The sequence below is a fragment of the Lepisosteus oculatus genome, chromosome 5, assembly GCF_040954835.1.
Source record: "Lepisosteus oculatus isolate fLepOcu1 chromosome 5, fLepOcu1.hap2, whole genome shotgun sequence".
Taxonomy (NCBI): domain Eukaryota; kingdom Metazoa; phylum Chordata; class Actinopteri; order Semionotiformes; family Lepisosteidae; genus Lepisosteus; species Lepisosteus oculatus.
Genome location: NC_090700.1, coordinates 3,462,964 through 3,487,915, shown reverse-complemented (window position 1 = coordinate 3,487,915; position 24,952 = coordinate 3,462,964). Strand labels below are relative to the sequence as shown.

General features: G+C 37.9%; 1 protein-coding gene across 2 annotated transcripts in view; it reads left to right on the top strand.

Moving 5' to 3' along the window:
• gap43 (growth associated protein 43) overlaps positions 1–23,975 on the top strand; it is a 39,781-nt gene extending 15,806 nt beyond the window's left edge. Inside the window, exons 2-3 of one of the 2 annotated variants that reach the window (XM_015341126.2) lie at positions 701–1,316; positions 23,492–23,975. In XM_015341126.2, coding sequence (XP_015196612.1) covers positions 701–1,316; positions 23,492–23,580 — 705 coding nt within the window. In that variant the 3' untranslated portion in view covers positions 23,581–23,975. Of the gene's footprint in view, positions 1–700; positions 1,317–1,784; positions 3,555–23,491 lie in introns of those variants that run through there. The other variant, XM_015341127.2, reaches the window with a different exon arrangement.
• Positions 23,976–24,952: the final 977 nt, after the last annotated feature.

The following is a 24,952-nucleotide window of genomic DNA, read 5'->3' as shown; positions in this document are numbered from 1 at the left end:
CTTGCATATCACACTGACTTCAAAATAACTGAGATAGTATTACACCATGATTCTCTGGCATACCTATTCCCATGTAACTGTTTTTTCAAAAAATCAATTATAGTGAAGTATTATCTAGAGAATGGGAAAATAGCATTATCAAAATATTCTGAGAGTGAAGGATTTAGCACTTCTCAAACAGCTAATTAATTAGATTAAATAGATGAATATGTAATCACTGCCTACTGGATAATTCTGATGAATCTAAAATAACTTCATCCTATTAAATCATTAATCCCAGATGTGCTAGTATCTTATTCCTCAGCTACTAATGGGTACAACTTCATCAAGATTAATCACATTTTAGCAATACAAACTTAATTTTCCAAATAAGGGAGCTAATTCTTTGACTTATCTGGAAAAATTGTGGTATGGTTCTCAAGCTGAAAATAATTACTGCGATAACTTTACAGTGACAAATAGGTGCTAGTGTTTGAAACAATAATACAGATATCCTGACTTGCTTTTTGTAATTCTGCTCTTTTTAGGAATCAGACAATAGCAGGTTTGCTATAATTGGCTCATGGAACCTTAATTCAGCATATTCTCCTTTGCCATAATTCCCACTCCATGTCTCGTTTCTGTTCACTTTCACTCAATCACTCAACATCTCTGGTAGGTATTGTATTTCAATGGCTTACTGTCCCTGGATGTCGTGCAGGTGGAGAAGAATGAAGAGGCTGACCAGAAAATCGAGCAGGATGGCAACAAACCTGAAGATAAGGCCCACAAGGCGGCCACCAAAATTCAGGCCAGCTTCCGCGGACATATAATCCGGAAAAAGCTCAAGGATGAGAAGAAGGAGGATGGCACGGCCGCCCCAGAGGCGGCGGCAGCGGCTGACGGCGTGGAAAACAAGGAAGAGAAGGCCTCTTCCCCAGCAGCGGAGAGCAAGGAGCCGGCAGCTGAGGCCGTGGACGAGCCCAGCACAGCAAACGCTGAAGCCAAAAGGGAAGAAGCTGACGCTGTGGAGACCAGCAAGGATGAGGCCAAGCCTGCGGCCGCCACGGACCCTTCAGAAAAGGCCAAGGACGTAGCTTCCCCCGAAGAGAAGGCAGCGGCGGCGACAGAAGGCGAAAACAAGGAGGCCCCACCTGCCCAGGAAAGTGCAACCACCACCAGTGCTTCCACTGAAAGTGCCCAATCGCCAAATGCTGTGGAACCCGCGGAGAAGAAGGAGCCCCAACAAGCCGACGTGCCTGCTGCTGACGCCAGTGAGACGACACCCAAGGTCCAAAGCGAAGAGACTGATTCCAACCAACCACAAGACAAACAAGGTGAGGCGGTGTTCCACGTTTTGCATGGATACATTCTTTCCCAGGGTTTTCGAATAAGTCACACTATATGCCCATAGTCAATCAGAAGTCAAAGATCCTCCTTATCGTTATGAGTAAATGCTCAAAATGTACTTTTCAAGGTAAACCAAATTAGATGTGGACCTTTCCTTCTACAAAAAGGGAAAAGAAGAACATAATTCACACAGGTGCTGTCCAGCAAAAAAAAAGCAAAAAGCACAATTAATAGGAAAATCTTCTGGAAGCATACTCATGCTTAACCTCTACCATTTGTTTGAAAATGCTTTAAAACACAATGCACTAAACTATATATTAATGAACTATAAATTGACTAATAGACTACCATGGGTTTCGGGGAATGCATCTGAGATGTAAAACAACATTTCTGATTAAGGTTTAACCTCAGTACCTACATTGAAAATACTGATTTATTTTCCTTTTAAACCTCAGATGGTATATAGTTCGTCTGAAGAGGCCTGTGTGCAATGATTTTGCATTTGGATGAAAGAAGAGTTTTCCCTGGAGAGGAGACGGAATGTGAAAATATAGTACAGCACATATACAATGATTGATTTTTTTATCATGCCACTGGCAAAGGTGATCTTTTGTGACATTTAACGTTTTTTCTTGGAGCTTTAGGGAATTATATGGAGCATGGAGCACATGTGGGCTAATTGTGTACCTCATTCCTAGTTTATAAGACAAACTCCAAAAAGGGTTAACCTGTGAAATACATTATTGATGCAAAAATAAAAGAATAGCACCTCTCACAATCGCATGAAAATTTTGGAGAATATTTCAAAATACAGCAAGGGAGAAATATACGCCCTGGGTATTTTAACAATGTGAATCGTTTATGTTAAATGTAAACTTACAGACATCGCAATGTCTGTGTCACAAGAACAATTGCAATCTATCTGTATAAAAAATACTGAAAACATGTTAAAAGTATAATCATAACATACTTTGTTTCATTCAGCTGAACTAAATGTTAAAAAAAACTATAACTTTAGCTCTAGTTAGGTGCAATTGTCTGTGTGGCAACTTCAGCTATTTAGCCAACATTTTGTATAGTGTGTAGTCAGAGAAATGGGCCTATAATTAAAATGGCAATATGGTAATTAGAGTCTGGTGTTTGCAAATAATTTACCATCAACCCATGTGTAATATCAATAACTGAGAAAATCCCTATTAGAATTCAACATTTATAGTGCAGGTTTCTAATAATATCCAATGTGTTTCAAGACTACATTCATTCTGAGAAAAAATAAAAATCGGAAGTTGGTATGAGTCTCAGGTGGGTTGGTGTTTATTTTTGTAATAGCTTGACACACTTCATATACTCATGTCAAGACCTTTAAGCGGTAATCGCACACATAGAGACCTGATCCGCTCATGCATATCAACCTTTGAACAGCACCACTTTCTTCCTATAACAGCACCATTTCAAAAGCTGTCACTGTATATTTTCTCTTTTGTTCCCTTCTGTCTTTCAAAATGATCTTCTTCTTTTATCTTGGTTTTTTTTTTGAAGTGGCATGGACTGCTTTTCAGATCTGTTTTTTAATTTAATTTTCAATGCATCATACATTTTCTTATCCTTTGAATGTAAAAACACAGAGACCTGGAATTCCAGTTGATTTGCATGCAGTTTTAAGAGGAAAGGGTAACACTAGATAACCACATAAAAGGAACCAGCTCCCAAGAAGCTATTTGCACAACATTCCTCAGTCTTTTTAACATCTGTGGAGTAAAGAAGCTGAATTGTTTTCCATTTACAAAATATAGGGCAATGTATCTCATAGCTGGTGTTAATCAAAACTGAAGCTTGAAAGCTTTTGCTAATAGTACACCCAAATGGTACCTTTTCTTGGTTCGATCCATAACTTTGTGACAATTTAGAGAGCGCGGAAAATGTGAATGCCTAATATTGCCCAAGATCAGGTCTGATCGGCTGTACCTCTTGATGTAGAAAGGTGCCATTACATTGGTGCAGTGGAATGTTAACCACAGGCTTCTATGCTTTGTTAATTTCAATTGCTCTTTTACTGTGTCAGCATCATTCATGAAACGTCTTGCTGGGTGTTGCTTATGGTAACATCAATGGCATCCAAAGTTTTATGTAGCTGCCTGTTAAATTTACTGTTATAATTTGTAGTCTTTTGATTGTTTTATTGTAACTTGAGATGGTGTGTCATTAAAGGTACTATAGAAAATTCATTCTTATTCTTATTCTTTTTGAAAATCACTGAGGTTAGATACTGTAGGTTGTAAAGAAGATATTTCCTTAAAACTACAGCATGAGTGGACACAAAAATATTACTCTCGCAGTGGATTCAAGTCTTCTGTAATCACAATTCAAAATGGAAAAAAATGTTAAGAAACATAGCCAGAGTTAAAAAATAATGACCTTTGAAAATACGTTTTTATACTCTAATTCTAATTCTAACTCTACCGGAAAAGCACAATAATATATTTTTATATCTTATTAATTCCAGAGGTACTGTATTGGTTCATCATACAGTAAATGCTATGAGGCTATGCAGCAGACGTGCTTATCTGTACAATATTCAGTTTTTACTGTGGCCACTATTACCTGGAAATAGAATTACCTACTGTATAAGATTCTTACTTTTAAGGTAATGGGACCAATTACAAATAACATATTGGTTTGTTTCTTTAGTCCTCATAAATAGCTCCCACAGGAACACTACTATAAGCATGTGTTTTTGCCTCATGCTACACAAATATATACATTTTACAGAAAATACATTATGCTGACGACTCTAATTTCTGTGAATGGGAGCCTACGTACTCTAAAATATACAATTTCATTTCAATGCAAGCTTTCTTGTTGGTGCATAAAGAGAAGCTCTAAATCTAAACTCTGTCTGTTTGTGGTTTGTGTGACAGTATCTTATATAAAAAATCTATCGTATATCTGAAATTCATAAAGTATACTGTATAATCTATTCAAATGAGAAGCTGCATTTTAGAAAGGTTGATACTGAGAGCTGAGTTAATAATAATCATTGCATTCATAAAGGGATTTTTCATTCTAAACAGATCCCAAACCAATATATGTTCAGTTAGGGCCCCACAAATATTAATGTATGCCTACAAATATTTATTTCTGTTTATATGTTAATTACTATATGTGAATATATTTAATATATATATATAGTTAATAATATCTGCACTTGATTGAGAGTCCCCCCGACAGACACAGGTATCATTGATAGAATACTGTGGAGGTGTAGTTCACAAGACAGCATAGTACATTTTCTCCAGCAATCTTACTGCTTGACTGTGTCTTTGCCAGGTAGCCTATCGTCCTCAAGCACTGTATTAATTGAAAATTTCTAACACTGAATAATTACTGTTGGAATGCTATGGCTGTGGTAAACAGTCTGTATAAATTAAATATTCTGTACTAACTATAGAGGCAACATCGACAGATTTTGAATAATGACAAAAATAACACAATGAATAGATATTCACTGGTTTGATATAAAATGCTTAAAAATAGAAGCAATAGGAAAGACTATTATTAAGAATATTATTAATTCTATTCTAGTAGAAACACTTGAAAATGTTACCTGAAATCTGAAAAGTTAATGTTAGCCTTACAGATTAACATTTTGTTTAATCCAACACATAAAATAATTACAGCAACAAAGTTGTGGTGCGATTAATAATTTTTATTAATGTTTAATTAATAAAAAAGGTAATTTATAGAACACACTAACGTTTAGTACACATACTGTACCTAAATTTATTTGTATTCAGTGTCGGTATTCCGTATTCAGACATAAATGCTTTTTTAAGTTAATTATGACCCAATCAACTGATACATTAGTGCACTCAATGAATCACTGGGACATACTGTGTCTGCATGCAATTACCCCTTAGTTTAAGAACATCTTACACACATAGAGAAATCTATAATCACATATAAATAGAAATAGGCAGGCATAGATATTATGTGTAGGACATGGGGGTTTCATTACCACACAGAACAAATGTTAATGCACTTGAGTTGGATTCCTGTCCCTGTAAGTGAGGGCACTGGGTGGTGTAAAATAAATTAACATTACTTATTAAAATCAGGGCTAAGATTGATCTAATTCAGTCATTTTAAGGGGCTGAAACAGTTCCCATCAGAGGCTGATGGCATTCCCTGCTGTGGTGCTTGCAAATTCCCCTGCTGTTCCTGAATCACATTGTATCTGGATGGGCAGTTTCCTTTGGAGAAGGGCTCAGACACATCTGTGGCCTGAAGATACGATGCAATCTGCTCTTTTTTGGCTCTGGTCATTGGTGTGTTTCCTTTTGAAATGAAAACGAAGCATATGTCTTCAACAATTAGTAACATTTTTAATGTGTGTTCCCAGATCAGAGTTCTTTTGCTAACAATGACCTGGTTTTGTAGAATTTTTCCGCAGTTTTCTTTTGTCCTTTCCAGCAATGTAGTTGTCTAGTGTTGACTCCTGATAAACCTAATTTGACTTTACACTTGGACCCTGCATCGTTTTCTTCTAAAAATGCTTAAATGGATAAAACGAATGACATTTGCAACACAATAGAGATCCAATTAAATCATTCCTCCTTTCTGTAAAATGGCCTGGAATAGAACTTTAATTATAACCACACCTATTGATGATCCTGGAACAAAAAAAAACTGAAAATACATAAATGATGCACAGATGTAATATGAAATGGACAGAAACAAATCTTCTAAAAATCATAGAGGATTTCATAACTTCAAACAGAATCTATATCATGATCTGACTTTTATTTCATCCTTAAAGGATGAAAAGAAGTTTATATTATATTTGCGTTTTCTGGCAGTTGTTCCTGCACAGGTGTGAGGTGGCCCAGCACAGTGGCTCGTCACAACACTTCTCTTAAACACAGACATCACCTTGACAGCCAGCTGAAATCCTGTACAAATGCCAAGGAGACAGAAAACATATTGATCACATTGTCCTCCGTGATTTGAGACCATTATCTGGGATGATGCTGTGAGCCAGTTAAAGACGGGCCTGCTCAAGTCTCAATGGGGCCTTGAGTCCTCAGTCTGGGTGAGGCTACAGGAGCACCCCCTCAGCACTTCTGATGCTTTTGCCCCTGCCAAGACAAGGTGGTATTAACAATAAATGCCATTTCCTTCATTTCACACATTACGACATCCTAACTCCATTTGAAGTACAGCATGCCTCAACAAGTTACACTAACGGCTAGCCAGCAGGGTATAGGATATCTTGCACGGTGTGAGTTTCACAAACTGTCATGTCAATTTATGGGTGCGGCTTCAGATAATCGTCCTGCAAATGCCACAATTTGCATTCACAATAAGTCAATCTCTTCCCATATTATCATTATTAACACATAGCTGTGTAGTGGTTTTTGAGATTGGCCTGCTTTTCCTACAAGCTGAGTACAAAACATACTAAAAATAAAATAGCGCACCAGTGTTCCATCCATCCACTACACCCCCAAGGTAACAAAGTGAAGAGATGAGGCTGATTCCTATGTTATGACGTGGCAAGCTGCCCCTTGAGTAGATGGGGATACCTGTGTTCTGGTCATGTGAGCTCCTATGACAAAATCTAAAATTTAGAAAAGGCAAATCATGTTTAGTGGGCATGAAGAAATTAGGGTCTATACCCAGGCTTTTGACCACCTGTCAGCCTGTGTAGTATTTATGTCTTGAGTGCTGATGGCTCCAGTGTCTCTGCTCTCTCTGCCGGGTGAAGTTTGACCCCGTTCCCTTTACCAGGCTCTCCCTGCTGGGTCTGCATGCTCGCGAGCACGACAGGTGGCTGCAGACTGCTGATGGCGATGCTGTGTGTAACACATCGGGTGCCTCAAACAAGCCAGAGTTGCCTTACTCCCGTTGTCAGTGAGCTTGCAGGGAGAGAGGCACAACCAGCAGTCCTACTGCATGTCTTTACACATCATTTCACCTCCATCCATTTTCTAACCACTTCTTCTACCTGGGTTGCTGGGAGGCCCGAGCCTATCCTGGCAAGCAATGGACACATGGGAAGATACAGGACAGGACACCAAACCATCGCATGGCAGACACACACACTCACATCTCAGGCCAATTTTCCCAGAAGACAATTAACCTACCAGTATGTTTTTGGACTGTGGGAGGAAACCAGAGCACCCAGAGGGAAAAACACATGAATATAGCATTACCAGTGCTAATCACTGTGTCACTGTGCCATTCATATGCAAATGATAAAAACTCCATAGAGTCTATACCGTAAACTACTGACACTGGATGTGCTGGTGCCATAGTGACTGGTTACTAGACAATTAAGGAAAATCAAATTTTCCTTTTTGATTTTGATGGCACTGTGTAGACATAAGTGCTTGTCAATTGTGGACACAGGTATTTACAATACAAATACACGTGTATAGTATTTATGCTGAGAGCTAGGGGTCACTCACAAAAATAATGCTGTCATGCGCTAAAAAATGAATATACAGCATGTTGGCATCAAAGCACTTTCCTGCTCGCACCACAACTTTGTTGCTGTAATTATTTTATGTTTATTTAAACTTCATTAACATAATGCTCTTCATTAAAATGAAGGCACAAATCCAGACTCTTTTATGCATTTTGTAAAGATAAGTAAGATGAGGGTCTCCTAATTGGTTCTCTGCAGCGCCTGTTGAAACAGCTTGTTTTTAACTTCTGTAATGGACCTTGGCAGTTCTGGCTTCAGGCCTTGGATGACGGACTGCAAATATTTATTTTTAAAATTGCCTTCTAGTTAAACAGGGCAAAGAAATAAACTACAAATCCTAAAGGCAGGTATGAGGCACATAAACAATGACACGGGAAGATGTACTGTATTCAGCAAGTATGTTCAGCTAGCCCTCCAAGGGGTGGGTGGGTATATTCAGATAAAAATGGTATCTGCTGTCTGACAGCAAATCCAATGAATGCTTTATTTCACAGACCCTCTGAGTTTCATTACGGACGCGCAGAAACAAAGGTCAGGGGAGCCTTCCTCACAAAAGACAGCTGTCAGGATCGAGAGGGGAATGGAAGAGTATCTCTGGAGGCAGGAGGAAATGAGACTCAGACAGGTTGTAAATAGCTGTGGGGGGCTTGAATTTCACACTGCCATTTCTTCACAGCTTTTGCTGTCAGTGGAGCAGGGGAGCAAGTCAGGAGTGGGGCCTGCTGCAGCACCACTGGGCTGGGTATGATAAAGTAATACCTCCTGCTAACACCTGGTGGATTTACAGGGGTGCTGCCTGTTTCAAGGAATTTTTCCTACAGACAGAAAGCTGCATTCATTTGTTCAATAACTACCCATTAGGAAGATTTTCAGTGAATTGTGAATAAAGCATGACGATCTTCTGGAATAGAGACCGCAAAGACTGCCATGTGGATCTGTGGGATTGATGTGCTGACAGAGTGAAGGGAAATGGCGGTGAACCTGTACGTTGTGTGTTGGTAACGTTTTGCACCTGTAGGTCATAATCAGGTTCCTCAGTAGAAAGTAGTATTAAATACATCTCCAGTTCCCTTGCCGTTGGTTGAATTTAAAAGGACGATCTGTAAGGGGATTTAGCAGAAGGAAGAAATATTCCACATCCCATGCAATATTTTCAGTCCGTTTTTCACCTATGCACAAGGAGAAGGAGATGCTACACCAAAGTTGCTTAAGTGATTTTTATTCTTCTGTGAAGACCTGTGTTTTAGAAAATAAATTAAAGATAATATCTGGAAGATAACCAATGACTATTGTTAAAGTAGAATTATGATTCTAAGTAAACTGCTAAAGTAAATTCTAAACGAATAAATGAAGAAAATACTGGGGGCAGATTTTCTCCCACAGCCCAAAAACATGCTGGTGAATTAATTGGCTTCTGGGAAAATTTTTCAATTTTTCCAATCTTTGGTAAGATAAATAGTTAACTTGTTGTTAATGGACATGTTGACTTTTTAAATTTATCCACTTAAAGATTATTCCCTTTTTCCTCCATTTGGTCTCCAGGTGATTGACAGGATACACGTTATGTTTTCAAACAAAGATGGTTTATTTTACCCTTACTTGATGAGGCTTTCTTTAAATTTTGTTGTAGGCTCAAAAGTAAAACATTGTGCCTTTTAGAATATTTCGACTGCTATCCTGTCAATAGATACTGTATGTGCTGTATCTACTGCAAATAATTAAACTGCAAATAATTAAACCCCATAAAACTAAAAAAAAGGCATCATGCATTTTCGTTTGCTACCATTGCCCTGTTACTGTAATTAGGAATGACTATTTCTGCTCTTCTCTTTAAAAATATTTTACGAACAGTAATGCTATTTAATTGTATAATTTCCAGATACTGTTTACTGTGCCTCTATACAGTATACATGACATTTCCAAATATTTTTGAAGTAAAAGTCTTTTTGAAAATCTTATTCCAAGCCCACCCCACCCCCCACTTTGTAATAGAAGAAATGTGAGTCGCTACTAGTGTAATCGCTTAGGTTTTGGCCCATTTCTGTTTCATTTTTTATTGCTTTCATAGCAAGTGCCTTAAGATTCCCTTGGGCTTTCTGTATAAAGTACAACTCTCTACCTTTTCTCCTGATACCCACTAATGGTTTCGACAGCAGAACGGTTTCTGATAGAAGTCAATGTGACCAGTTTCAGATCACAGCAATCTGCCATCCATTGATATGTTGTGAATTAAAGAGAATTCAGTTATGAGGTTAGTAAGTAATTCAATCTGCTGCTTTATTACTTTGATGTATCAGGCAAACTATTACAAGTAGCACATTGTTCTCCCTAATTCGCTGTGGAGAAGATCCTGATTTCCAATGGAAATGTTACTTCCCGCTAGGAGTGAATCCTGACACAACTCCATATTTTTAAATACATTTGCAATTATTACCAAGATCCTCTGATTTTCTCAAAAGTGGGTAGGATTTGTATCAACTAATAATGATTTGAGCGGTATCATTCTGAAGTTATAGAACATTCACGTCAAACATGTGAAATATAAATGAACATAGGAAGAGTTATTTAAGAGAGGAGACCATTAGGCTTACCGATTTGGTGGTTTCATATTTTAAAGAAGCCAGGGTTTTGGCTTCATCGGACTGACTGGTTAACTTATTCCATACTCCCATGAGGAGTTCCCTATTTCACAAAGAACCATGTTTAGTGCATTAGTAGGTATTACTGGTGACCTGTCTATAAAAAAAATTGCAAGATTAAATGCCTCGGGACCTAAGGAAAAATTAACTCTTCTGCAAAAATGACAAAATACCCCATATTTTCCGGTGCAGCACAATTCACACGGAGGACGGTAACAGATCATGAAATAAACTGGTGTTGCCACAATTGCTTCATTGAACACCCAGGATCCTCTTAAAACAACACCTGTAGTGAAATAATGCTGTGAAATGGACAAGATAAATGGATTTTTCCATACCTGCATAAACATGTGCTTAAACCACTGGGGTCAGGGGTGACAGACGTCGGGCAGCTGAAATAAATTGAAATTCTGTTTTCCAATTTAGACTCTAATCACAATCTGTCAAGGTCAAAAGACAGAACAGACGCTTTTTTAGAGCACATAATTTATAAAAGCTGGAGATACTTTATCCACAAATTCAAAGACTCAATCGAAACATAATTTCCATTTCCACGAACTGCAAGCTTTACTTTCAAAGTTCAAGGGGATTGAACACCAAGCAGCCCATTTTGGCTGGGTGAAATCTTAAAATCGTAAGTACTGCACCTTTTCAAACACAATACACAACTAAATAGACATCTCCCTGACTGTGAATAAATCAGATGGCAACCTAAATTACTAAAAAGACTTAAAGGTTTTAATCCTCCCCTGAACTGTTACAAGTTGAAACTCCTGAGAACTATGGATGAATACGCCAGCTTGCATTCTCAATCTTTGTCATGAGCAGTTACCAGCGCATCTGCACAGTGTGGTTCTTGGATCTCAAGACTTTGTGGGGGTCTCAGCAACCACTGATCTTGCCACTTGGAGCCCTGATTGACAGACATCCTCCACTGGAATCAGAAAGCAGCCGGTTATTAACAGCTTAGACTTGCTCTGTGTGACACTGTATTTCCCTGGAAAAAACGAAAATTCTCCCTTTTAGTGTTTCAAGGAGGGAAAGGGTTAATTAGTTCTGCTTATTATCAGGGGACATTGCTTCAGCATTGCTGGAGCTCAGGGGACAGCTGTTTTTTTTTCCTCTGTCTCTCTAAAGAGAGGATATGGGCCTTAATTCGTCTTCCTTTGTTGGCCTATCAGTCATTTTGATTGATTACAGGTACAGTAAGCGCATTGCGAGAAGTAATGAGGAGTGAAAATAATCTGACCATTTGAGTTGAGCATCCTCAAGTGTGAAAGAAATATGGTTGCAAGGTTTTGGACTATATCAGGAAAAGAATGACCACTTGTGGTAATGTGGAAGTTAAACAGATGCTGAATTTTTTAAAGAGCACAGGTTGGTTTGCTGTCTTGATGGCCTAGATATTGAAAGAAATCTGGGACAGTTGCTTTGAATATTGTAGACAGAGAAATCTCTGTGTTATGCTAGATTCTGTCTGAATTCCATGCGTTCAGTCGGAGTGCAATATGTTCAAGTATGTGCTATACGAGCCAGTTTGTGATGCGTTTCCATATGTCTGTCGGCTATCTGCCAGTCCTGCTACAGGCCCATTGTAGGCAGTGCTGCAGTCTATGCTGGCAGTGTGCATAGAGCAGCCAGAGCCGCAGCTCAGCACAGCTCCAGGTCACCTGTCCTGCTCCGTTTTTATACTGTACACTTCAAGTCTATTTTTATGCCTCTAAGCACCTTAAGTGGAGCGTAAAAACACATAAATTATTAATAGAATGCAATGCAGATGTTTCTGATTTTTCATTCTACTATCTCAGTTTTGTGTCCCAGTAGCCCTCTTCCCCCCCCCCCAAAAAAAGAAGGGGTACGGGGTGCTAATGAGCCCAGCTGCTGTTAGTCGAAACTCTACGGCGGAGGCGAATGACTGGCCAAGGTCATGGCCAACCAAACCAGGAGAGGTGTCAGCTGACATCTGGGATGCCAGCTGCTTTCAGTGAAAAGTTTAGTTGAAAACATTATTTAAAAATGAACAATGTGAAGCTTGCTGTTGAAGTGGAGAAGTACAATGAGCTCCACACCCCCAGACATTCTTCATACCAGGGCATCACAAAAAAGATCTGGTCTGGAATCCTGTTTAATCTGCCATCACTGCATAGCGCCATTGTATTTAATAAACTCCGTGACACTGAAATAAAGGAACTAAAATAGAATTTAGTCAATTAAACAGTGTGACGTGGTGCATACGGAATTGAATACGTTCAAAAATACGTTTTGGTCGGGATCTGCGCTATAGAAAGAAATTTCAAAAAAAGTTGAGAAGGCCATGATATTTCCACAGCTGCAGACCAGAACACACTTTCAGAGATGGAACTAGTGTGGCTTAGCAGCGGTGTAAAAACTGCTAGTGAAACGCACATGTGTAGGAAGCTGTGTAGACTCTCATGCAGCTGACAGACCAGAGGCAGTCTGTCTTGATAGCTTACAAATAATCTGGGGGAAGTAGGTGACAAGGCAGGCCTCACCTGCAGCAGGCTCCCTGAACTTTCAGATGCTAGTGCTGCAATTATTGGACAGTCTTAGTGTATATGGAGATATTTAAGGATACTTGGAGCTGTCCTACAGTGCATCAAGGCAGCAGCCACAACTTCAAAGGTATAGTGCGGGCATTCAGCTCGTTTGACCTTATCCTGATCAAACACATCCAGGAAGAGGTGCACAGATGAAAGTGCCAACATCAAATACAACTGCATCTGTTGAGCCAACTGTTTCAGTGTCTGGAAGAATGGTCTTACGAACAGAGGCCCTAACTCAGGAATATTACAACTAGGCTGTAGCTGACTGGTGAGGCTGACACCGTGATCATGTTCAGATACTTTACTTAACAGGCACTAATATAATAAAAGGGCTATTGGACACTTTTAAACATCCACCATCACTATGCTATTAATATTAGAAATATTATTATTGGGAACTACTTTTATTTTTTTTGACATTATAAATCATACTTGTTGCAAAAAACACTATATAAGATTATGAAAGACAACTTACAGTTGCATTACACAGGACAAATGCATCCAATTAAGCCATTCGGCACATACTGTATGTTCTTTATTATTAAGTTACAGACTTTTATCATTAAATACAGATTATTTTAAGTTACAAAAATATTCTCATGTGAACATATTTATGTAGTGCTTTTGATATGAATCCACTTCTAACTACTGCTTATACACTTGAGCTCATATGAGTTGCATTATAATTTGTTCGCACTGTTGTCAGAATGTTTGCTACTTTTTTGTTACACTGTGTTCCAAGGCAACAGATAAAGGACATTGCTGGGTCTGACCTTGATTTTGGCTCTTATTCTTTTGGAATGCAAAACATGTTTAATAATGAGCACATTCATATCTATTTTACAATCAATAAATTACAATCAGTGTTATTAAATCAGAATTCATAACTTGAGGGAAATGTGAAAATCACAGCTCTCCTTCACATTTGCCCTGCCCTGGTGAAAAGTCTGAAGATGAAGTACTGATGACTGATATGTACAGCTCTAAAATATTTTTAGTGGGATTCTATACTCTTGAGTCAATTAAACATATTTACAAATGGCTGGCAGGTGTGTCTTGTTGGTCAGGTGTTTGTTGTTGGGACTTTGGGCTAATAAAAGAGTTGTGAACGTTTTGTCAGCTTTCTGTTGCTTTGAATTCAGTGACTGGAGTCTGTAGTTAGAAAGTCAAAATGAAAACCAAAGAACTTGATGTGAAATAAAAGCCATCAGGATTGAAGTTGAGAGCAAAGAAAAATTTATCACACACACCAAATTGAATAATCTGGAATATACTGATGAAAAAAAAACCCATTGTAATTATCAATCAGCTAAGATCAAGCTAGCCAAGAAAAAACACCTGCAGTTGATGACAAACAAATTATCAGAGCTAACAAGGAAAACCTTAAAACAGCTGTCAGTCAAATCACCAATGGCCTGTAGGGGTGAAGGTATCAAAATTCCTCAATTCAGAGAAGAATAAGGTGGCAGAATTACAAAGGCTACACTGCAAAATATAAACCTCTCCCCAGCACCTAGAATAGAAAAAACAGATTAGAGATTGTTCAGAAGCACAAAGATGAGCCAGGATAGTTTTGGAACAATGATTTATGGGCAGATCGGATCAAATAAACCTTCACCAAAATAGAAAGAAAGGTTAAAGTGTGGAGAAAGAAAAGAGCTGCAATTGCTTCAAAGAACACTGTCCTATCTGTGAAAAATGGAGGAGGTAATGTCATGGCCTATGACATTAAATCCAATTGAGCGTGCGTTTTATAGGCTGAATAAAAAAGTCAGAACACCCTCATAATAGGCAAGAACTCAAAGTGGGTGCAGCAGAGCCTTGGCAAAGCATCTTAACTGAGTAGACAAAGTGTTGGTGAGCTCAGCAATCCACAGACTTCACACAGTTATTGCCTCACAGGGATGTGCAACCAAACTTTTACACTCTCAGACGGGCTTCAAGCGAATGTGTCCCAGTACTTGAAATCACCAGGTTAAACACAAAGGTAAATTCTGTTCTAATGTGGCCAACATGTATGCACAGAATTTCTCAAAATAAACTGAGTGATTCCCACCAACATGACTCGTGTGATTTAAAGGAATGTGAATCTGGGTTTCTTTTTTAACCTACAGTACTATCGTTAAATGGTCATTGGCAAAATCTATGATGGAGTGTTTTCTAAATATAGTTTGTTAGCAGTATGTTCACTGCGTCGATAAAGAAAGCCAGCTATTGAAACTGCTCATTATAATCATTCAACCATAAATATTACTAAAGAAAGAAAAATATTGATTTCAGAAATGTTTGCCCACTGTTTCATATTTTCCTTTCGGAGGTCAATACCTGTCAGAAAGCGTTTCTATGGCAACATGGCTCTGAGAAGCTAAGCCTACTTTGTCATATTGAAATAGCTTTAGAAATGTGTGCGGGTGTGATGAAGGAGGGGTTTTTTTTGCAGTCATATTGTCACTTGAGAATTTCAGTCAGGGAATAAAAACAGTGCTTATTAATTAACACTTAAATGAGGGAAACAGGATTCTGTATAAAACAAACAAAGGTTGACATCAAAGGCCTTCAATTTAAGTACCTTTAATCATATTAACACTTTGAATGTGAATTAGTTTTGCAGTACAGATTTGCAATCATGTGTGTATATATATATAATATTTTGCTTTTGTTACTTTATATAACAAATACAGTAATGTAGCACATGTTCCAAAAAAGTGGCTAGCCTCTCATCTTTACTAAATGCAACAAAAAAAACGTCTTTGTAAATTGCAAACACCATTTTGTACTTGACTAACGATTTTATCAGACTTAACAGTTCGCAGTGTTTTGACTTAGGTGTAAATACAACAATTAAACATTTCCTGAAACACTTTAAAGCAACACTTTCATGACACAGTTTACAGTTTCTCCTAGCTGAGTTATTATTGATTAATTAAATCGAGAAATTTAAAACATTTGTTTCAAACATTCACTGATGTGTATTGACTTTCCTGAGCGTCTCAACAGAATTTTAGTTGATATGGTGAATCTGATGATTTTTGTGTCTTAGAGAAAATGGGCGTCCTGGCAGAATGTCTGTCGAAGAGTTTGTTGATAGTTTTTCTATTACACATACTCAGATGTAAGCAATTAAGGTGTAAAAATCAATCCAAAAACCAAGATGGCTCTAATGTAATGACATCTTCCACGGCATTTGAATGAGTCATGCCATATGGTTTTAGTTTTTCTGTCAGGACCTCTTTGACAAGTACCGTCAATATAATATGGAAAAAGCAAAACAAAAAAGCAGGTGCAGATATAAAAATCAAGTAGACCATCAGATTAAAATAGAAATAAGAAAGGATAAGAGGTAGATACATCTTCTAGGACAGAGAATCCATCAGGAGTAGATGGTCATGCAGGGTACATTTCTTATGTGGCAACATTCCTCTGGTCACCGAGTTCACTTTGAATTTTCAGTTTTTACAATGCTGTCCTGTTATCCCCAAACAACAGCAGCTGATGTGCTCCCATCTTCACACATAAATAGCCTCATTTGTTGCTGGATGTACTTTTTAATTAACTCAAATTAATTTGCTTCTCATTCCTTTTAATCAACACCTTTTCAGTGAACAACACTTGTCAGCATGAGTCAATGGAAGTGAGGAGCATATAAATAAATGCATTTTCGGTCTGTCGGATTTTGAAATAAAGTGTATTAATTGTGCCAAGTCCTTGTTTTACTTTTTTTTCTCCGACTATGCATATTCCATTAGACATTCTGTATGACATTTTCTACAGTGGTATTTGTCACACTTGGCACACCAGTAAAAATAGTTCAGTAAAAGACTCCCTAGAGACTGTGCAGCTGAACACTGTACAGTGGAAGTTGATTACATTTAAACCAAACTGAAACCCTTTATCAGATGACTCAGGACCTGGTGTAATACTAATTACTGTCCGCACTTCACTTCCTTAGTTTTTTCATGTGTTGATGTCAATGATTTGTAAGCAGTTTTATTTGTGTATAGAGAATTGTACACAGATAAATCTAATGTTATTATTAAGTAGCTGTACAGTTCCTGTTTAAAATAAAACATTATTGTACAATTCCTTCATAAATGCACAAAACACCGTAACAGTTTAAAATTTGAGTCCATGCCATCAATTAATTTAGGAATCCATAGAAAAGAACAATAAACACCTGAAAATGACACAGAATGCATCACTCAACACTCATATAAGATTAGAATTTGCCATTACTCAACACACCCATTCATTTATCATCAGAGGGTAATGGTAACCTGGACCCCATGCTGGAAGCACAGGGAGCAAGTCTGAACTAAGCTCTGGGCAAAAAAAAAAGATAGCTTAAGAACATTTTTTGCATACTACACATTCTGATAAAGATGAGGATGTCCATTATCATTAAATATAATTTCAAATGGCAGACTATACAGCATGGTGGTCTGTAGCATTAGGAGAAGAAACACACAATGCAGACTCTAAATGTGCAATATCGGATTGTGATGCCTCCTTATCCTTTGTCATGGATAACTGATTGTTACAGAAGATGGAGCAGCCTTATCTGATGGTCTGATGGCTGTGCAAATCTTTGCAGGGGTTCAGGCAGTTTCCTTCTTATCTTTCAGAGACATGGCTATGCATCTCTGAATGGTTTGCCTTACATTGACATTCTCACACTGCAGTGACATTTTCATTGGTGCGGCTATGAATTCCATTACCTTTACCCATCTGAAGGCGATGGGTTTCGCTGAGTTGTGGGTTTTAAAAACATCTAGGGCACAGGTCTTCTTATGCCATCAGCTGTACACAATGCAGGCAAAGAGACAGGAAGAAGAAAGCACAAAAAAGTCAACTTGCTACTTTCTCCACTGAGCAGCATTCATTAAGTTAGCTTCTTGTAGAGATAATTCCGTTATGAAATGAGGGACCTCCTTTGGAAAGTTCATTATCTTACTGTGGGGAATGTTCAAATCCCTTCCAGCTGCTTATTCGCAGTGCTACTGGCATAGCAATTATGATTTTTTTAAAAGGACAAAGAAAAAGCATGCACACAGAAAATGTGTGAGAAGGGACAAATGGGAAATGTCGTGAGAGAAGGACACTAACCTGGCCAAGTACAGTATTAGCACTGTAGGGAAATGACGATAACCTTGTGTATGGCTGACGTGATGATCATTACACTGAATACCATCTTCTTCTCAGATCAGGACAGTCTCCAGTCTTGGTGGAAAATGGTGGAACGTGCAATTCAATCCCATACCACATGACCTGCATCACAGCCTCAGTTGAAGGAGACCTTGTCAGAAGAACGAGACAGGATTGGTCTCCAAAATGTTCCAGACTTTGCTATGCATGCTGCTTAAAGAGGCACCTTACTTACAGTAGATCTGCTGCCAGTGCCTCTGGGCCAGTCTCAGCATTGTAGTAGAGGGGAAGCCGAAGAAAACCCAAGAGTGTGGGCGCAGTGATCTGCGGTGCATGGCAAACCTGCAAGGACAGTTTTACACACACATGGTGTCCCGCCCAAGGGCTGAATCTGTGTCTCGTGCTATCAAAGCTTTCTGTCCCATTTCTGTGCTTCCTGGTGTGCAGTCAGCTTTGGTTACATTTTTTCCTTTACTGCAATTTACAGTACTGTATGTGGTGCATCCCTTATTCCAGCCTACAAGATGAAACAACAAAGGTCTTATATTTGGTGCCTACAGTAGGGTTGGTGATTTATTTTTAAAACTGGAGTGAATGGCAATGTGCCGAGCATGTCAATGCTTCGTGTTTTTACATGCTCAAGGAGAAGGCCTCCGTCAAAAGGCTCCTGTCTTTGCTCTTCGGCATGGAGAACACTTCTGAAATGCTTTGCATCTGTTTCATGTTTAGAACTTTATATAAATGTGTTTATAAATATACAAATGTACCCAAGGTGGTTCAAACATTTAGGCAATGATACTAGGAAGTGGTTGTGAAACCATGGTGTGCAAAGCTGAATATAATAATAATAATAATAATAATAATAATAATAATAATAATAAACTTTATTTTATATAGCGCCTTTAAAGGTGGCTTCTCAAAGCGCTTTACAGGATGACAATAACAATAAATAAGAAGACTACAACAATAAATAAAAAGATGAATATTCAAAGCATAACCTACACGGTGTTTCAGTCATTTTCAACTTATTCCTCTAAACAGGGAAAAGGAAAATCCTACAATTGTCTGTCTCTGTGGAAACCTGAAGCTAAATTGCAGAAGGTGTACAACATCTAAAGGCCTAAAAAGACCACACTAGACATTAAAAACAGTTGCGATGAATTAGGCTAAAACTATGAAGAAAGAAAGCCAGTGGCATTAAAGAGTCCAGTGATACAGTGAGCTGTAGTGGTAGCAACAAGAGTGGAAATTGAATTGACGACCTAATGAATCTCCTCCAGCTCCCAGGAGACACCTCAGCGCACCAGCCAGAGGTGCCCTGTTGCCGTGGTAACAGTGCTGTCGGTGTCTAGACGAGGCAAGATGCGCCTCGCAATTAAGCCTCCAAAGTCTGGCTTCCCTGCTTCCGAGACGCTAATTTACTGTACTGTTATACACAGCAATGGGTTTCGCACAGCTATACACTGAGGAAAACAATGCAACCATTTGTTTTATTGTTATTATTATAATTATTATTAAAAAAAACATGCAAAAATATACAATGCATAAAACAAAAGAATGCAACATGTTACAGTTATGAAGTTTATTACTCGCTATTAAATTCCCCAGCCCATGCTAAGAGAAATAGGCCAGCAAAACTGGGATGTGCAAATACTGTACATGCTCTTTACTTTATTTTATTTTTCAATGTAATCTTTTGTTAAGCCAGATAAGTCAATTGAGAGCAAATTCTCACTTACAATTTTTAGAGGAGAGTTTTCACTGAGAGATTTGAGTGAAGTACCTGCCTCAAGGATATGACAATCTGGAGGTCAGTGCTCTAACCACTGTTCCACGGCTGCCTCTGTTAGCCTGTGACTCAAGTTAAAAGCAAGCAATTGCAATGCTTACAAAACCCTAAGGCCAGACCAAGAAGGCTGGTTGCCGATTAAGAACATGCATGACCATTTCTCAATCGGTTCTTGCTCTGCTGAATGTAATAAATGTAGTTCCAGCTGAGTCACCAGCTTCTTCAAGTGCATTCAGCCACTTTGGGATGTACTTTGTATTATTGGTTTCAAATGACAATTGATCAATGTATTATTGCTATGTTATTAACATGTTCTTACTATGGTATAATATATTAATAGCACTTCCAAATACTCAAGGTCAATGAAACACAATTATAAGTAAAAATTAAACTATTGTTTTTAATAACACATTGATATGTACAAAACAAATGTTCTGGTAGTTGAAACAGTGAAACCCCAGAGTTTTCAGCAGTTTCTTAGAAGTGTGTCCCTACCACAGACAGACAAACATTATTCTGCCATTGCACCTTTCTACTTTATATTTTTCTTACACACAGTTATATTGTGGGCAGATGTTGATTTGTTATGAAGAATCCATCATTTTTACTCTTAAATATGCAATTGGCTACATGTGTTTCAAAGGATCATATGGTATTGATTTGCATTTGTGCAATAAGTCTCCTTTCAACTGTTATCTTGTTATACACTGGAAAAAGGACCTGAAACTTAATGAAACATGAATATACAGTGCTCCTCAGAGTGAAACTGAAATTAAAGCAATATGAGAGGAGGTGAAATATTGTATGTGCACAATCTTCTCAAGAAGGTTTAAGAAAATGTCCATTACCATAAGGAAATCCTTAAGAAACAAATTCTCTGTACTGTATATTGCAGAGTGATACCTTTTCATATCCGTTTTAAAGAACTCATACAAAAAGCAGAGACGATCCAGCCACATAACAGACACATACAGTACTGTATGGTACTGCACAAGTACTGTTGAATCACAATCTGTGGAAGTACAATTTATTCTGATTAAAAACCCAAAGACGTCAAAGGATATAAAACGTATTAAGTTTTTCAAGTAGGGAGCTGCGTCAGCATGCGTAGGCTGCACAGGAACAAGTTAAGGTTTATTTCATGATAAGAAGAGAAGAAAAGAAATACAACATTTCTTCACACCCAAAGAAGGCTCCACAGCTGAATCATTGTGTTTCTTTTCTTCTGTTTTCAGGATGGAACAAACATTTACTTGTTCCTTAACATATATTAAGATCTACAAGGACTGCTTTAATTAAACAACATACAGTAGCTGCACAAACTCTCTGTATGATGGTGATAATTTGTCTTTTTTCATTGCGTAAATTTTTACAGACCAAAAAATGTAAAATTATTGAAGCTTTTATTAAATTGTAAACCTTTATGATTTCCAACAGAGAAATACTGAACAGCTAAATTTTATTGTAAGGTATAGAAATTGATCTGCTCTTGTTTCTTCCACGCACACAGTATATAAACTGACAGATAAATATTTTTTGATTCACCACTGCATTTCAGACAAACATCTCTACCTGAAAACCATACGTTTTCAGGCTGTACATCAAATACCTGCACTAGTTTCATCATGTGTAGCTGACAGCTACTCCAAAAGGCTTGTAGGCAGAAGAAGTCTGAGCTGGCTGATAGCTTGTGGAAAAGAATTAAAAATTAAAAAGCCTGTTAGTCAGTTGGCAGATTCTCCAATGTGTTTCCCAGGCTTGAAAACCCACTCGTCATTAACTTAGAAAGGCCTCTGTTATCTTTAAATGGATGTCGGGGGTGCTTCCCATTTCCGGCAACAGACACCCTCATTACATTATTTATAGAGCTGGCAATATCTGAAAACTCCCTCAATTCCCACAGCTTTGAAAGCTCTTTCCAAGTCCTTCATTGTTGGTGTTGTAATGTCTCTGAGAAGTATCTAGCATAGGAGTGGCCCTTTGGAAAAGGAATAGGCAGAACGGCCAGTGCACTGTGTGGGACTTACCCCCTAGTGGCCACATAGACTCATGATCTCCAGTCTGGTACTGTCCTTAATAAAAACCACATTACATTTTTGGCTACACCTGCTACACCTGAACTAGTATCTTGGTGTGACATATCAAATATCTTATATACAGCATATCCCATTAAGACATATTGTGATGAGAGATGTTAAACTTCTTTAATTAAACTCATTTAAAGGCAAGAATGTCTAAAATAATAAAAAATTGAATCCTCTTGAGACACAGATGAACTTTTATACATGATGAAAGTAAATTGAGAACAGAAAATATTTAGAACCTGTTTGTTGTTGCTCTTGGTGAAGAGGGCTTTGGGTGCATGTTGTTGAATAATAAGCATTGCACATCATTGCGACCTTGTTTGTATTTCATTATGCACTTGGTTCTCTCCAAACAGGAGAATGTGTGCAGTGATTTGCACCAATACCACTCTAAGAAAGGCATATTGAGAACTTCAGAACAGGGAGAATCAGTTGAGGAGCTTGACTGGAGAACACAAGCAGAGAGATAGTGTCACCCTGTGGCAGGCACGCACATACAGGCAACAGAGGCAACTGAAGAAAGTGGAGGGAGAAGGATTGGAGCCTTATTTCAAGGGATTTAAAACAACTACAAAAAAAAAGAAAAATGTAGCACTGCCACCCCTACTTTCCTGTTGTAGATTTAGTATTTTGTGTCAAAAAGGAATTTAATCTCAAGTGTATTTTACAGCTGTACTGTTTTAAAGAGGAGAGGTCAGCACATGGCTCCATCCTCCCTTTAATTGGCCCCACGGTGATCAGAGAGATTCTCGCAAGAGGGCATTTTTGCCAGGACTCTGGCATTGAGTGAGGCCCAATTTCATCATTATTCATTAATTCGTTAGAGAATTCTCAAGCCCTGGGAACAAAGCCCATTGGAGCCATGTCTGGTAGTTTTAGAATGAACTGATAAGCCTTTTTTCCCCAGCAAAGAAGACTAAGAAAATAATGCTTAAGTACTGAGAAAAAAATATGCATTTTTCCACCAGGAGTACAATAATTTCTCATTAAAAAAAAGGTTGGAAACCAAAACTGCCTTCTTACCCCTTTGTGATTCCTTGAGGCTTAAATGTCTTTAATGATTAATGTGCTAAAATAATGGATTATTGGGTCATAAATGTATAGTACTTGAGTACATTAGAAGTCTGCATTAATTATGTTTTTGGACGGTAGTTGCTGTAATGATTCTTCTTATCATGCATATATAATTACTTTAAAAATGTAATGCATTTTTTTTGTTAAAATTAAGTAAGCCACTGTGCAATTATACTGTAGTTCAAAAGCTGAAAACCAACAGCACAGAAATACAAGAAAAAACATTGAGCCCCAGTGAAAACATTAGTCCCTGTTAGGGATTTTCTCCAATGTAAGGAATCTGCAGATTAAGAAGCTTTTTTTACAGGTCGTTTATGGGTATAACTGGGAATTTCAGCTCCTTGGGTTAAACAGAAAGTATTTTTGTTCTTCTCCTGTTTCAGATGCTGTAGAAGAATCCAAACCAGCTGAAAGTGACCATACAGAGGAAACCAAGGTGGAAGACATCAAGGCTGACCAAGAGAATGTCTGAAATAATGCTACTACTAATAACAAAAATAAGTAAAAGAGTAGGCCACTCTTAGCCTTCTGATTGTGAGGACGTTCGTATTTTTTTTTTCTGTGTGGCAAAGATTTTTTAAGAATTGGCGGGAAAATTTTGCAGTCAAAAAAAAAACGTGTGGCTTCATTTAGGTGTTCTTGGTGTTGTTATGACAGTTTGATATGACCAATCATTTGGAATTATTCTTGCACTGTAAAAAAAACAAAGAAACAAAATTATCCTGGCTATTTTCTATGTTCCAGTGCGTGCAATGTTCAGTTTAAATATAAGGAGTTCAAACTGTTAGTGAACAAATGGTTTCATTTCAATGTGATGGGAATGAACAACTTTTTGTTTGTTTTCAAAATAAAGCAATGTGCCAATTATTCAGAGTGAGTTTTGTTTTTCTGTCTGAAATATAGCTGTTTTTACTGCTCATCATTATCATTAATAACTCTTGTGATACTCTTTTCCATTGTTCTGCTATTCTTTTGAACTCTCTAGATCAAAGAAAACTTTTCATAAAAAGTAAGAGATTTCATAAATACCCAGGAAGTCTACACACTGAAAGAAACCAAATGAAAGTGTGAGGGCACACTAAATTAATATTGCTTTTCAATGGTAACATTAAGACACCGTTATGGTCATTCCATTTTTGTGATAGCAAACTTTCATGATTTCATTGCAGCATTTTGTTTTTCAAACATTTATTTTTGGACAAAAAAAAGATTTGTACTTCTTTTGTTGTAATTAAGATCATGACAATTTTAAACCAGCATCAGGAGACAAAAGTGATACCATTTATATGGTATCGTTTCATTGACATCTAAAGCGTTTTGGATTTTTCTGCAAATAATGGCAGTGACGCTTGAAGTAACATTTTATAGTGTTATTTAACATCAATTATAGACATTTGAGGGAAAGTCCAATTCTAACCTCACACTTGCTCTCTCCTCGATATAAACACTCAATGGCTACTCAGAACCCTCCTCCCTCCATCCAAACTTCAATATGGCAGGAGCTCCCTAATTCATTTCTTGAAAGAGGGTTGTGACTCACTGGATTGTCATTTGCTCAGCCAGGAGAGTTAAGTACTAAAGACATTATCCCTTTATCACTGGCTTCTTTCATCATTATTAGACCAGACCAGATTACCAGAATTATGGGTATTCATCAGTTAGTAACATCTCTAAGGATGACAATCCATATACAAAAATAACCCTCCTTCATGCATACATGTATAATTCCTGATTCTCGATAGGAATTCTGCCTGTGAAAGAAAATGCCGAACTCTAATTTCTGAAACCAAAAATGGGGCCGCACGCACAGGGGTACAGATTCTAGGCGTGCCCTGAGCGCGCAC